Genomic DNA, 16,271 nt, shown 5'->3' with positions numbered 1-16,271 from the left:
GGATATTGTGAGCTGTTCCTCTTCATTATATACAAATGAATTCTGTAAAACACACTGATTGGGACAGCTGGTCATTTTTCTCAGAATGATAAAGAAATCTCAGGGGATGCACAGGCAGAGGAATCAGCACACATGTGGCCTGAGCTTTACAGGCTGCTAAATCCCACTGGATCCTGTTCAGGAAAGCAGGGGGAACCAGATCCCTCGTTCCACTCCACACATAGGTGGTACTCATCTTTCTGCTGGGACATTTTTCCTTCTCTAATGTTGCTTGGCAGGACAAGAAATGCCTCTAATATTGTTCCAAATCAGGTTGCTGGCAGTGGGTCTGTCCTTCAAGTTGGAAGATTTGCTCTCTGCTGTGTTTTCAACCCCTCTTCTTGTCTCTGGGGAAGGTCAGTGCCCACAGGTTAGGAGCAGATCTTACAGAAGCTCTTTCTCCTCTCTCCAAGAGGGTTCCTCACCATTCCTGGTGTTATCAAGAGGCACAAGGAACTGCTGAGCCACAGAACAGAGGATTCTGCTCAGACACAAGCAATGCAACTGCCTGAAACAAAGTCACCAGGAACCTTTGAATACTCCCATGCCCAAGTTTATCACTGGGGCAGCAGTGATCAAACAGGGAGAGAAATTCCTGGGGCTGTGTAGCATTTCTTCCCAAGGTGTATTTTAGGCACAAGCACTGCTTTTCAACACCTGCTGACCTGCAAAACTAAAATAACTGAACTAGTGAGGTGACTGAGAGCTCTCTTCTTCAATCCTATTGCTCAGGGATGAAATCCTGGCTGTGATGCCCACTGCACAAGCCACCTGCTTCACCCATGCATCTGACAGCTCAAAAACTTCTATTTTGTCCATATTTTTGGTAAGAGGAAATCAAAGGGGAGGAAAGTTCCCTTCTCCTGCTCATCTATTTTATTTGCATTCCTTTTTAATATTATCCTTTCCCTGGCTTTTCAACACTTTACAAGAGCACCACATTGATGGGTAGTGTGGTGTAGATGTAAGAGACAGAGATATTTTTAAGAAAGGGAAAAAGAATAAAGATTGTCATACAAAGCAGAGGAAATACAGAGGAAGGAGGCCACAAGCTTTAATGTCTTTTAGGAGAGGAGCAGGAATCTTGCACAGATCAGGAACACACAAACCCACACATGCTTGGAACATCATTGGTGAATTATAACTGGATGTGGGGAGGCAAGTGACCATCAGGCAGTGCCAGCTGATGGCAGGAGAGGGAAAGTTTGGTCAGAAGGACAGAAAGCCTTTGTGGCAAGGGAGCACCACAGCACTGCTGATGTCCTCCTAGGGCAAGAGAGCTGATGATGCAGCATGTGAGCATCACCATGAGTGAAAAACCCAAAGGTAAAGGAAGTTGCATGAGCAGGTGAAAGCACTTGTGGCTTGCTAAAAATGGTTCCATCTATAGGCAGTCCCAGGACCAACTAAAACTTCCTGCAACTGTGGTTCAAGGGTTGGACTTGATGATCTCTGAGGTCCCTTCCAACCCAGCCAATTCTATGATTCCCCAGACCCACTAGAGACCAGAATTTACACAATGATGCAAACTATCATGGTCTGACTCCTAATAGCACAGGAATGTCCCTGTTCAGTGCTCAGGGCAACCCAAAACCCAGAGAGCAGAACTGGACTCTGTTACTCACCCTCCCAGGGAAAGACAAAAAGGGAATAAGGAAGAAAAGCTTCAAGGCAAGTTAAAACCATAACAGGTTCACTAGAACAGGGAAGGGATGGTAATACATGGGGACACTACTGAAAAATATACAAATATATATAAAACTTGAGTTCAACAGTTGGTGATATAAGTGTCCAAAAGTCACTTGAAGCAGAGCAGACCAAGGAAAAGGATCCAGGGATCTTCCCAGCAACTGATGGGGTCAGATCCTGCAGAGCACATAGCAAGACAAGGAGCACAACCCCCTCTTAGATGGGCACCAGATGAGGGAAGGCAGGAAGGATGAAGGACAGAAGGGATGGACTTCACAACACTCCTGGATTTTATAGGGTATGGCAGGAAAAAGGGAATACTGACCCCTCTGTGCTCTGCTCCTTGGGTCCCTCAGAGCCTTGAACAACACCTTGTCTATTGCTTCTCATTCTGATACCAGAAAATTAGCCTGTGACCCTTCAATCCATTCCATGGAGCCTCCCTCCAGAAAACACTCAGGAAGACCTCTAAACCAAACAAACTTGGATTACTTTGCCCCTAACATACCTGCCAACATCTATTTCTCCCTGGAACTCAGCACTACTAAGGTAGTGAAATCAGGAAAAAAAATTGTAGAAAACAAAAAAGAGTCAAACAACTAAAAAAAAAAACAACTAAAAACCAAGCCAAGAAGTAAAACCAGAAGACTCCAAGAATATCTGGCATGAAATGTACAATTTCTGTACATTCTGCTGTCCCACACACAGGCCCAGCAGTCGGGAATATCAGCAGCACTATAGTAGAAACTTTTTGATGCTATAAAGCCATTTCATCCCTCTGCTCTCTCTTTTTGTGCTCCCCTGGCTGTTCCCAGAGGGTGTTTTTTACATTTATGCAATTTCACAGAAATAATGAAAGAAAACCTCAAACCACATATTTAAAAAGAACTTTCTTGGATAGACTGGATGTCATCAAGCAAACAACAGATGCCTTCTTGAAATTTGGTGCACTTTGTTTTGCTGCTTCTAAATACAATTTTCCAAAGCTAAGATTTCTCTTAAAAGGCTGAGATGAATAAATACAACTACACTCAGACTTCTTCAGCAATTTCATGTAGCTTGCTAATTTGACTCGAAGTTTTATGTGGGCATTCATTTTGAAGAATAAAAAATATATCCAAAGCTGTCTCTCCTCATGACAGTCCCCAGCAGAAAAAGTACCATTGAGAATGGGCTAAATTATCATGTCAAACTATGTAAATCTCTTCTTTTTTTAACTTTTTCCAAGTAAATTAACTTCTCTTAAAATAATATAAAACCTCACCTTTTTTGCTTTATCTCTCTGAAGTTGCTGAATGCTTTGAGTGGATTCCAACAAATAAGGTTTGCAACCCCCTGAGCATTTTTATTTTATTTTGAATTAATCTTTACCAAATGAGCTCCAGGTATCACTAAAGCAGAGTGAAATGGTTGCATGAAACTTCAGTTCCTTGCATCCCTGGCAGTACATGACAGTACCATAATAACCACCATACAGAACTTCCCTATCTTCAGAAGATCCCACACACCCACAGATTCCTATTAATTCAAATTTTTTCCATGGGAAGGGTGGGAAAAGGGGTGGAATATTCAAATATTTTAGGGAGCTATTTAATTGAATTTCTTTCTTTCAACCAGCACTCTGTGCTCAGATGAAAGTTCAGATGGAACTGTGCAATTTCTCCTCAGGATGACAATGACTTGCTGTACAGTTCTGTGCAGAGAGATAGGGGGAAAACCAACAGAGAGAAAATGGCAAATGAAATATGAAAAGTATAACAAACTTAAGGAAAAAAAAACCCAGGAGGAAAAAGAGGAAAAAGTAAAGGAAAAAAAAGGAAAGGAAAAAAAAAGGAAAATAAAAAAAGGAAAGGAAAAAAAAAGGAAAAAAACAAGGAAAGGAACAAACAAGGAAAGGAACAAACAAGGAAAGGAACAAACAAGGAAAGGAACAAACAAGGAAAGGAAAAAAAAAGGAAAGGAAAAAAAGGAAAGGAAAAAACAGGAAGGAAAAAAAGGAAAGGAAAAAAAAGAACAGGAAAAAAAGAACAGGAAAAAAAGAACAGGAAAAAAAAGAACAGGAAAAAAACAGAAAAAGAAAAAAAAAGGAAAAAAAGAAAAGGAAAAAAAGAAAAGGAAAAAAAAAAGGAAAAAAAAAGAAAAGGAAAAAAAGAAAAGGAAAAAAAGAAAAGGAAAAAAAAGAAAAGGAAAAAAAAGAAAAGGAAAAAAAGAAAAGGAAAAAAAGAAAAGGAAAAAAAGAAAAGGAAAAAAAAAAGAAAAGGAAGAAAAAGAAAAGGAAGAAAAAGAAAAGAAAAAAAAGCAAAGGAAACACCAGGTAGTGAAAAGAGTAAGTCAACTAATACGATCTTATTATGCAATTAGAAGATTCAAGTTACACCAGGTTAAAACATCTATTTCTGAAACAGCATCCTCCTCAGCAGCAGATACAGACATGGTATTTTTGTTACCTTTTCACACCTCCAGGAGAAAGTACTTCACACTGAAGCACTCAGACCTATTTACCTCCATTCCCAAGGTGCTGTGTGTAGTTAAAACAGATGTACAGTGGTGCACACCCCACCAGCTGCTCCCACCTTCCACACGTAACTCCACACAACCCCGAGTAAGAGAACTGAACCTTTGCACTACAAATCCCTTGGTTTATAATAAAAATCACCCCCTTCAGTTTACCAGAACCCTGTCTGAATGAGCAAAATGACCACACTCTGGGGTCTCCACATCAGTGAGAATCCCTGTCAAAAAACAAATTAATGTTGTTTTTTTTTTAGGACAGAAACTGGCCAAGTTCTGACCTCGTCTTCCAAGAGCCCTCAAGAAAGAGCCCAGGGTAATGTCTGCAACATTTCTCAATACTTCAAACTCAAAGCATGCTATAGCTACTGAAAAAGGCTTTTTGTTTTGCAAAAAAGTCCACCACATACCTAAGATAATAAAAAACAAAGCATTGTTAATCTTCCTGGAAATAACAATGTTTGACAAGAAAAATAAGTTTAGAAACAATGCTCAGCCCAATATTACATTGATTTGCTCTCCTGCTTCTGCACACTTCTATCTGGGCAATTATTCTTAATTTAAAATATTCTCCCACATTCCCTGAAGTCTGTTTTAATAAGTTGCTATTCAACAGCAGTTAGACCAAGAAAAGCAAAATAATCTGTATTTTATAGTGAGCTGCAAGCCACTCAACATCATTTATTAGAGCACAGATTGCCTTAAGATGATGCTTTACATCAGCCATGTGCCATTCCAGGGCTGAATGCAACTCATGCACCCAACAAATAATGGTGTAAAATCACATTATAGCACTGCCCTACTGCCTGGCAGAATGCAGGTACAATAAATCCATAATATCTTGCAGCTCAATACCCAGGAGCCTTTCATTCACAGCCCAACAACACTCAATGACTTTCTGCACAAGCACAGATCTTTACTGAGTATCTGCATGGGTAATAGCTTTATTTCTCATTAGATAGCCCTAACTTTAGAAGACTTTAATAAGTAACTTTTATTTCCTCTCTGTAATCACTCAGAAAGCATACCTTGCCAGGAAAATCTCTTCTACATGTTAAATACCCCAAAACTTTGGAATTTAAAACTTAAATGGCTTTGTCAAGTGTTTTCACCTGTTACTTAATATACATCTGCCCTTCACAAGAAGTACTGGTTTGGGATAAGCCAGAGGAAGTTGCAATGAGGGAAATTCTGGCTAGAGAGGAGACAAAAAAAGTGCAGAACACGGGTGGTGAAATGCAGGATGCCTTGGAGACCCAGCAAAACTCAGACAGATGGGGCCCCAAGCAACCTGATCTCACTTGGAAATCACAGCCCTGCTTGGAGCAGGGGTTTGACAAGATCACCTCCTAAATTATTCTCTAATTGTATGATAATGTAGGGGATGCCCCTAGGCACATGGGAAGTATATCCACACCAGATGTCTCACTATCTGCTTGCTGCTTATCTTCTGAAAGAGAGAGCAGAACAGGACTGGATGCAGACAGAAGATCCCTGTACTTGAGGCCTGCACAGCTTTAAAAGGAAGACACCCACCACTTTGTTCAGTCTAGCAGCTCACTGTTAACTCATTGTAAAGGTTGTAGGAACACATTCTTCCCCTCAGCCCTTCTGGACATCCATCCTGCCCTGAAAGAGAAAGGTGGCAGAGAATCCATGCTGGAAATCTTCCTGTTGGCCATCATGCAGGTGCTGCTCTGGGATGCTTGCAGCCACCTAAAGCAGCAAGTGCTTTGGGGAAGGAGTTTGAGAACCACAAGGAAAGGGTTAAAACCATAATAAAAAGTCAAGTGTTTGAGTCACACAGCTGGGCTGGAGATTTCTGTCTCTGCTCCCAAGGCAGCTTGTGCACTTTTCAATACAGCAGCAGACACAGCACACACAACACTTGGGGAGATTTTGAAGGGGGTTTACCAGACCAAGAAGCCACACTTTGTACAGAAAACACCTAAAAAAGGTGGTTTTAATTCAGAGAGAGCCCCCATCTCCTGTAGAGAGAAGAGAAGCTGCTGAATAAGCAGTGACTGGTACCTTGCTTGTTTGAAAGGCTGCACCAGGCAGGTTTGACACTTTCCCACCAGCTCACTTAGCTTTTAAGTTGGGTAGAAGGAAAAAAAAAATATCTAGCACTTCATTGATTCTCATCAAGAGATTGACTCTCTTCATTGAGTGCTGCCAGCTCTCAGCAACTGAAGCCACCAGGTCTCTCCCTCATCTTATCTGAGGGCTACAACCATTTATCTGCTCCACTTTCACCCTCCCAGAGTCAGATCTCCTCTCACCTCTCAGTCTCCTGGCCTCTCGCCACATTTCTGCTTTTGCATTCCTAGGTCCAGCTTAAGAGCTGCACTGAAGCACATTCCCTGCCAAGCAAGGAGGGAGGACATGGAAATTCTTTGCAGGGCAAGAGCTTCTTCTGAGGCTGCAGGTTCTGATCCAGACAGGCTGCAGAGGACCCAAATGCAGAACTTCCACATTCTGAACCAAGGACTTGAGTTTCCATGTACCCCTGCCAGAGGTGGCCACCAACATATCCCTGCCAGTAGTTCTGGGCTGAAAAGGCTTTGGGATTTGGCAAGAGCACACAACTATAATGTGGCACAGGAGGTTCAAACCATTCCTGAAGGCTGTCACAGATGCCTGCTTAAGTGTGCTGACCAAACCAGCATTTTCTCAGCGCTGGTTAGGCCACACCTCGAGTCCTGTGTCCAGTTCTGGGCCCCTCAGTTTAAGAAGGATGTAGAGGTCCTGGAACAGGTCCAAAGGAGGGCAACCAGGCTGGTGAAGGGACTCGAGCACAGGCCCTATGAGGAGAGGCTGAGAGAGCTGGGGCTGTTCAGCCTGAAGAAGAGGAGGCTCAGGGGAGACCTCATTGCTGTCTACAACTACCTGAAAGGAGGCTGTAGCGAGGTGGGAACTGGACTCTTTTCACAGACGACCTTCAACAAGACAAGAGGACACAGTCTTAAGTTGTGCCAGGGGAGGTTTAGGTTAGATATTAGAAAGAATTTCTTCACGGAGAGGGTGATTAGGCTATGGAATGGACTGCCCGGTGAGGTGGTAGATTCTCCGTCCCTGGAGACATTTAATAAAAGACTGGATGTGGCACTCAGTGCCATGGTCTAGCAACTGCTCCGGTGGGTCAAGGGTTGGACTAGATGATCTCTGAGGTCCCTTCCAACCCGGCTAATTCTATGATTCTATGATGATTCATTTGCAATAAGGGAGCTCCAGCTTCAGAGAGTGGTAGCACCTGATCGTTGTCCCTGGTGATACAAAGCTGATCAACAAATAAAACTAAAAAAACCTAAAACATAAAAGTCCCATTCAAAGCAACTTTTAAAATGAAAAGACAGATATCAATTCTCAGTCTCCCTTAAAGTTCTGAATCTACTTTGAAGGACAAATGCCTGTATTCCTACAAGTGGTTGGGCTATTTGTGGTGCTGGTGAGTGAAGAACTCAAAGTTCCACCAGTACAATTTTAACTCATCTCTAAATAATTTCCCAAAGACTTAAATGGAAATCAAATGATGCAACAGAAATGTCAGAGCAAAAAAAAAAAAAAATCTCAAAATATCAAGTCTCAAATTAAAGTTTGTTCTCAGACTGCTCAACACCTTTTATTCCCCAATCTCAGAAACACAGGTATAAGATACTAGTAAAACAAACTAAACTTCATTCAAGAAACTGTTTCCTAGAACCTAATGTAAGTTTTTTATCAAAACTCAGGAGAGGAATATGACCTCTACAAAATGTTCTGCTGACTTACAGTCTGTATAAATTAAGACACCCATAAGCAGCAACTTCACATAAGTGTTAATACTAAATCTAGTAAACATGGAGAAAAAAATTGCAAGCAATGTAGTTATTGCTTATCTTAAAGAAATGCAAGTTGGGATAAATAGGAATTTTATTTTGTCCTGGTGACACAGCAGCACTTTCAAAGTTTTATCACCCATGTCCTATTAACTGACAGTATGGTTTAGGCCCTGAAGCATTTCTGTTGCTTTTGTAAATAAAGATGAGGTTATTTACAAAGAGTAGCTACTTTTCCATTTAAAGGAACCACATCCTGTGTATTTAACTGTCATGGTGCTGTAACCCTTCCACCACTACCCCCACTCTCCCATCTGAGCCTCCAGCACACTGGAGTTCACTGAACCAAGCAGCATCTCTAACATTTATTTGGATGGTGCCTGGCAAACACTTCCAGGCTGTGAGAAATATGTTGTAATTACTCTATGTAATGTAATTCTATGTATGTAATGTAATTCTCCTACATTACCAAGCTGGAGAAAAAAAATTCCACCAAGAAGTAGTTTAAAACACTGATAGGTATTAATTGAGAGCATCAACATCTGTGCTGAGAAAATTTTGAAGTGCCTGAATCCACCTAATTAGCTGGCATAATTAAGATGAAAACAACTGATGGCCATTCAACGTGGGAAGAGAGAAGACTCTACATTTCACTGACAACATATCAAAATTTAAATACCTCTTTATTGTCCCTGGAAGTTCCAGACTGAATGGAATTTGATAGGAGAATGCTAGAGTGTCATCCAGAGCCTTGCTGATTTCCTGTAGTTCTCTCAAAGAGATGCAGCCAAGTACAGCAGCCAGTTCACAGTCCTGGGACTGAATAAGCCCATCTTGTTCTTCAATTTCTTTTCTTAGCTGCTCATCTTTTGCTTCTAACCCAGCCAGTCTTGCTCGGAGGTCTTCAATTTCTTGCTGTATAAAACAGAAACCTGAGTTTACTGTGAAGCTTGATAAAGAAACCCCTCTGCTTCTAGACAAATGCAGTATAAGTCTCAAAAGTAGCAGGAATTCAGGTTGCCCAATTTAGCATGACAATAAATGAGAAGAGATTCTTTTGTTGGCACACCACAACCCCCCTTATGTCTGTGGTATTTAGAAACTCCAGTTTCAGTCTGAAACTCCTCACCTCCACTTCAACACCAAATTTTAGGCTCCTCTTCCAACACTGTCCAGTCACCTTTTACCTTTAAAATACAAGTGTAATTCCCAAGTTAAAAACTTCCCAAAATATCCAAAATCTGAGTTCAACCAAGACAAGACTGGCAGCTAAAGAGATCAACCACCTGTCCTGCAGAATCCCCCTGCAATGGTTCCACCTCCAGTCTTCCAATCCATCATCAGGCACAGGATGCAAGTGAACCATTGACTGCTCAGCCAGTCTTTTTTATTATTATTTTATTTTAATTAAAAGCACAAAAAACCCCTCCCCTTGACTTGCAAGGACCAAAGCCCCTCTTGTATTCACCTTGCCCAAAGTTCAAACCCTGCACAACATGATACTGATGTTTTTGGGAGGAGTTCCTTCTAATTTTTCCTTGAAAACCCAACAGAGAGCTTGTACCCACAGAAGGAACACTTTGTGGAGGAGTCTAGGTTGCTGAGTTAATAAAGGAATTTAATATATGGCCATTGGTTCATTTGTTCCACAATGTGAAAACTGAGCTTAAAAAAAAATTAAAAAAAAAACAACAAAGGAGAACAACTTGGTATTCAAGTGCTTGAATGCCATACTAGAGAACTTGGTTCTACTTCTACATTTCTTACAGTCTTCAATTTTCATTCCCTGTCTGTAAAATAGCAATAAAAATCTCTCTTCACCCAAAGAGATGTTAGAGAGATAAAATTAAGTGGGTCTGAATCACTCAGATGCCATGTTGATTAATGCTGCAAAAGGAGACCATTCACCAATTAATAAATCTGCATCCCAAAGAGGGTTTGAGTGGCATATTGTAAAAGGGTTCTAGGGCTAAATACTGAGCAAGGAACATAAATGGCATTCTGAATATCTGAACAAGCACTTTTCATCTTCATCAATGTGTGAAGCAGGGATTCAGGGAAAAAAAAAAAAAAGGCACGGTCACATAATTAAAGACTTTCATAAAAAATACACAGTATGCACAGATATCTGACTTTGCCTTTTCTTTGCCTTTTGAGTGCTACACTTTAACATTCTTTTACTGTTTCCAATGTAGTTGAAGTGAAGTTTAGCTCACTGGTGCTCATTATGTCAATGAACACATTTTCAGGTTTGGTGCAACAAGCTCCCCTTCAGTATCACTTAAACCAAGAAAGAGTCCTTGCAGGTTAAAAGGCTGACTGGCTCAAAAATCTCAACTTATATTAGTGTTGTGCACTAAATTAATCACTAAATTAATCACTAAATTAATCCTTTTTTGGTTTTAGATTTAGCAACGAAAGAACAGAGTGGGCTGTGTTTAAACCCATGGGCATCTGTCAAGGACAGAAAGGTCAACAGGCCAAAACCACCAGTTTTGTTCCTTTCAGCCTCAAATCAGGCTTTTAGTGCTCACAAAGGACAATTCTGTCCCTGTGTTACTGGTTTGGGAATACTGCCAAAACTCTAATAGGCCCTACTTAATACAAAGACCTTCATATTCTTTGAAAAATCAAGTAATTGCAGTCAGTGCAATGAGCATCCTACACAGGGACAGAAAGGGAGATGAACAGAATTTGGTTTTTCAAACACACTTTTAGCACTGAAATGTTTTTACAACAGAAATAGACACCAGCAGCACACAATCTGCATTCACAGGGAGAAAGCTGTTCTGTTTGGGAATAGTTCACAGGCATTTTTCAGAGAACAGAAATTTTAGTCAGGAATTCTTTTTCCACACATGCCAAGCTGACTTTAATGTGCTCCTGGTCAGTCTCCAGAGACAGATAAAAGGGACTGGAAAGTGTAAGCATGGGGCAGAAGATGATTTTCAGCTCACTAAAGAGAAGCTGGAGTTTTATTTGGTTAAAATTTGGGTTTAAACTGAGATTTCTAACAGGACATCTAATCACTACTGATGATAAACCTCCAGCTTCACTTCCAGGCTGCCATTCCCCACCAAATACAGATTGCAGTCAAAACATTAATATGTAAGATTTTAGATACTGTCAAAGGCTCTCAAATCCCTGAAGAGAAATGCAGACCCAACAGGAGGGCAGAAGGAAAAGGAAAGTGGGGCTAAAGAAAAACAAAACAACCAAAAAACAATTATTTCAGATCATGTGAGATTCTGGGAAGGAGCAATCCATAAGTGATGGTGGAAGCCACCAAATATCACTACTCAGCCTTCTCCAGAACCTCAAATCCAGAACAATTTTGATCAAATGCTCATAAATATCATGCCTCAACAAATATGGGACTCATTTTTTCCCCTGGTGTAACTGCATAGGAACACAAATTCACCTGAAGCACACAGAACACATCAGCTGATACGGAGTCTTAAATACAAGAACTTTCTAGTTGAACAACTTGGGGTGGCTGGTTGGATGTCTGGAACATCAAAAACAGTATCCTGGACACTGACATGTTTAACTAGATTGTATCTCCTCTTGCATGTTGATGAAGTAAATCCAAACAATACTAAGAGGTTATGACTTAGGATAGAAAAGACATTTCATCATATAGGCAAGGCTTTGCAATGCCTAAGATGCTTTTCTCAGTTTCCTTCTCGTTTATATAGATATATCTATATTTACATCAATACAAACACACAGATGATTACACTATCAGATTAGCCAAAGGAAGAAAACAGGAAAAATAATGACATTTCAAGACAGAAAAAAAGAAAGCTAGACCTACTAGCTCTCCAAGATGCCACCCTGCTGAAGTTTAAAAGGAGATGGAACAAAGGCTCACACAGACAGCAAACTGAGATTTTTGAAGGACAGTGAAAAGAAAGAGCTAAATTTTGCTGGAAAGACTTGCAGATTTAAAATTGGACAGAAGCCACCTAAAAACTTTCAATTTGCCAAATTACCACGTTGTGACATCACATGTCAATGTAAAGTTATTGTTGGCAAATGCCAACTGCTCCGTGATGATTCCTTCATCCTTATGAAACACATCAATCATCTTTCAGGAACAAAAGCTGGTAAATCATGTATTTATAGCCAATTCTGATCAGAAATGTCTGAAAGATTGCTTCCTTCAAAACTTTTTCTCTTCAGATCAAAACTTCTGAAGACCAGCGAGATATTAAAACAGCAAATTACAACCTAAAGAGCACACTTAAAAAGATAATGAGAAAAGTTAAAGCAGGCACACAAGCCACAAAGCTTTCCAGTTCTGCTTCTCTGTAATGAGATTAACACAACTCCTGTGGCTGCCATCTCCAATCATCACTTAGATTATCAACTGGACCACAGCCAAGGCTCTAATTGCTGCACAGAAGCAAAGTTGCTATTACAATAAATTTATTTAATTTTGTGTGACAGCTTACAAGCTCTTCCCTACACAGTGCTGGTTCTTATAAACAGCTTTGCAGTCCTCTTACCTGTAAACATTTCTTCTCTTGCAAAAGTTGGTTCCGTCTTGTGGCCCAAACCTGCATCCTCTCCTGGTAAGTGGATCTCAAAAGCTTGTGTTCATTTTCATGCCAAAGCTGGGTTTCTTCATGTCTAACCCTTTGAAAAACAAAAACAAAAAACCAGAAGCTAAAAATGAGTATGGCTGAGTATCAATTCAAAGATGAAACAGCTCAAAATGCTACCTGTTACCTCCAGAGTCATAAGACTCCACCACCAGAAACATTACATCTTAAGCAGTCAGAGAACAAGAGATTTTTCCTTGGCATGTCTTCCTGTATTATAATCTCAAACATTTACACTGTTTTTACAACATGCTGAAGAAGGAAAAAAGAAAACTTGCACAGCTCCATGTATAGCTCCAGGCTTCGTTTTCATGTTTCAGAAATTTATCCATCACTGCCTCGAAAGAGACAAAACTAAGGCGTGTAATTTCTATCAATACAGAGAAAAATCTCTCCTAGACAGAAGTTTAGAAACTTGCCAAAGCCATTTTTGCAGCTTCTGTCAGCTTTTGGAGACCACATTAGAGATCATCTGGAGTGTTTGCTCCACGCTGCCAAATTTTCCTCTTCTCTTGAGCAGCAACTTCTTTCAAAATCACAGTCAGTGGGATTCCTCCCAGTGGTGGGTACAACCCTCAGCTGTAAATTTTTGCCTGATTGGACCCCAAGGTGCATTATGTGAGGTGTCAATCTATAACCAGCCTCTCAGAATGCACCTGCAAACAATGCAAACCCACTTTGTCTTGCATGTTCCTGCAGGAGGGCACATAAAGCTGAGAGGCCAATAGGACTTCTGTGCCCACTTCTAGAGCCAAATCCATGCATTTCCACACAAAGGGGACCACAATATCTTGCTTTAAAAAGTACCCCTGGGTCACAGGGGATTCTGGAAGCATGATTTCCCATTGTAAGCTTGCAAAGCAAATATTTCCATGCCACATACAAACCATGCATCCCAAGCCTGGGTAAAACATGATTTATCACACAATTACAATTACAGGATGAGGTTCAACACGGCCCAGTGCTGGGTCCTGCACTTTGGCCACAACAACCCCATAGGGAGCTCTGGGCTGGGCACAGAGTGGTTGGAGAGCAGCCAGGCAGAGAGGGACCTGGGAGTCTGGATTGACAGGAAGGTGACCATGAGCCAGCAGTGTGCCCAGGTAGCCAAGAAGGCCAATGGCATCCTGGGCTGGATCAGGAACAGTGTGGCCAGCAGGTCCAGGGAAGGGATTCTGCCCCTGTGCTCAGCTCTGGGGAGGCCACAGCTTGAGTCCTGTGTCCAGTTCTGGGCCCCTCAGCCCCTCAGGAAGGAGATTGAGGTGCTGGAGCAGGTCCAGAGAAGAGCAAGGAGGCTGTGAAGGGATCCAGCACAAGTGCTGTGAGGAAGGGCTGAGGGAGCTGGGGGTGTTGAGGCTGGAGAAGAGGAGGCTCAGGGGAGACCTCATCACTCTCTGCAACTCCCTGAAAGGAGGTTGGAGCCAGGGGGGGGTTGGGCTCTTTTCCCAGGCAACTCTCAGCAAGACAAGAGGGCACAAAAGGTCTCAAGTTGTGCCAGGGGAGGTTTAGGTTGGAGATTCGAAAGAATTTCTTTCTGGAGAGGGTGATCAGGCATTGGAATGGGCTGCCCAGGGAAGTAGTGGATTCTCCGTGTCTGGAGATATTTCCAAAGAGCCTGGATGTGGCACTGAGTGCCATGGGCTGGGAACTGCAGCGGGAGTGGATCAAGGGTTGGACTTGATGATCTCTGAGGTTCCTTCCAACCCAGCCAGTTCTATGATCTCCACACGTGGCTGTTTAACAAGGGGGTAGATAAAGAGGTTCCTGCCCCTTCTGCAGGACCATCAGAAGACATATATGCTTTAATCCCTCTCTGTGGGCTGAAGAATGGGCTGAAAAAGCAAAATAAAACCCTGACACTGAAATAAGTGGCATTAATGAAGTAGACAGGGCTGTGTAACTGTATTTTCTGTAATAACATAAATCAGAGATATTATGAGGTGCTAGGCCACTACTGTCTATGTATCTAATCATCAAAGTCTGCTGTGACATAACCACACCTGGCTGCTACCACTTGTCCTCAGTATCCTGTGTCAACACTAAATACATTCACCTAAAAACTCAACTCCTCATTTATTCAAGTAAAACAAAACCAGTGAATAAATTTCAATCTCATGTATTTAAAAAAAACCAAAACCCCTGCCTTGTACACTTCTCATTTTACAAGTTCTTTGTTAGCAAAAAGTTGAAAGTGCCTTCATTACAGTAAAACTGCAATGATTTGGTCTTCTGGGGCTTGTCTGAACATCTTCTAAATTTTTCAGATGAAAAAAAAAAAGAAATCTTGGGTATATTGTTTTTATTCTGATTAAAAATTAAAATAAAAACTGAAGCCTACACATTTTCTTGGAAGTGATCCATAAGTTCTACCCCCTACTATCTAAAATTATGGTTTTACCAGAAAAATTTGAAACACAAAGGGTACACTTGCTGCATCAGTGAGAGAGTCAGACCACAGACAAAGTGATGTGAAAGGATATGAGAATGAAGTGGAAAAAAGAAAAGGTGTCACAATAAGACAAAAGCAAGCTCAAAAAAAAGGAGTGTGCAAAAGACAAAAGTCAAAAGGATATTCATCTAACCCTGAGGAATGGCACTGCCCTCAGACCTGTGCAAAGAAAGGAGTTACAGATATAATCATCCAAAGAACAGGAACACTTTTATAAATGTATATTTATATATAAATGGTAAGCATAAGCACATTATATAGGAAAAAAATAAATAAGCAAACTGCATTATTTCAAGGATATTTTAGTGACTCAGTTTCTATGACACCAAAGAAACATCACCTCTAAAGTCAAAATCATTATTACAAATCAATGCATGGAGTGAACACTCCCTAATGATGGAACACAGCATGTTGTACTTCAGTCATTAAGGAAGCTGAAACAGCTGCTTGGGGGCTCAGACGAAAACAGCTCTGAGGGAGTGCAGTTTCCTTTAAACCTGGCTCATTAGTAAATACCATAAATAGAGTCTTTAAAAAATCCTTAAAATTCTCAATTTTTGCAAGATCCTATTATCTGTACTACCTGATTTTCATGTGTATCAGAAATTACACTCAAATATATTGACTAGCCAACTGCAGCCTCTATATGCCCAAGCTGCCATAAAATGAAAGGTTTTTCTTCTTTCATTTGTGCTGCTGCCTTTGAGGAGAGCTTCTCATAGCTCTGAGGAATCCTCTTCCTTCTAACAACAGCTAAAGACTGACCTAGAAATAGAGCCAACTTTTTCTTCCTAAGCTAACTACCTTCCTTGGGTCATTCAACACATTCCCCCAAACCTCTCAAGTTGTTATCCCTTCAAGAGAAGGCTGAGAATTCATTTTTATGACAGTTTACTGCCACTTAACAAGTGACATGTAAGAGGAAGCTCCCAAAGATCTATGTGTATCAAAAAATAACCTGGTTTTACTTTCTATTCAAATATCTTTTCATTGCCTGGAAAAGAGCACCAGAATTAACTCCACGGGGAATCACTGCTCAAGCTGCTTCGCTGTTGTATGCTCAAGCTGCCATGTCAAGGATTCAGATCCATTCCCACTCAACATCAGTGAGAAAAGTTCCATTTAATTCACCAGATCATCACTATCAATGATCCAAAG

The 16,271-nt window shown here is 41.0% G+C and overlaps 1 protein-coding gene across 1 annotated transcript in view; it reads right to left on the bottom strand.

Annotated features, from left to right (window-relative positions):
• LOC103539863 (DISC1 scaffold protein) overlaps positions 1 to 16,271 on the bottom strand; it is a 100,825-nt gene that overhangs the window by 26,394 nt on the left and 58,160 nt on the right. The window contains exons 6-7 of the mRNA XM_030446704.1: positions 12,569 to 12,698; positions 8,737 to 8,972 (exon numbers count right to left, since the gene is read on the bottom strand). Coding sequence (XP_030302564.1) covers positions 8,737 to 8,972; positions 12,569 to 12,698 — 366 coding nt within the window. The remainder of the gene's footprint in view (positions 1 to 8,736; positions 8,973 to 12,568; positions 12,699 to 16,271) is intronic.

The sequence above is a fragment of the Calypte anna genome, chromosome 3 (genome assembly GCF_003957555.1).
Source record: "Calypte anna isolate BGI_N300 chromosome 3, bCalAnn1_v1.p, whole genome shotgun sequence".
NCBI lineage: Eukaryota > Metazoa > Chordata > Aves > Apodiformes > Trochilidae > Calypte > Calypte anna.
This window is presented reverse-complemented; position numbering and strand designations above follow the sequence as displayed.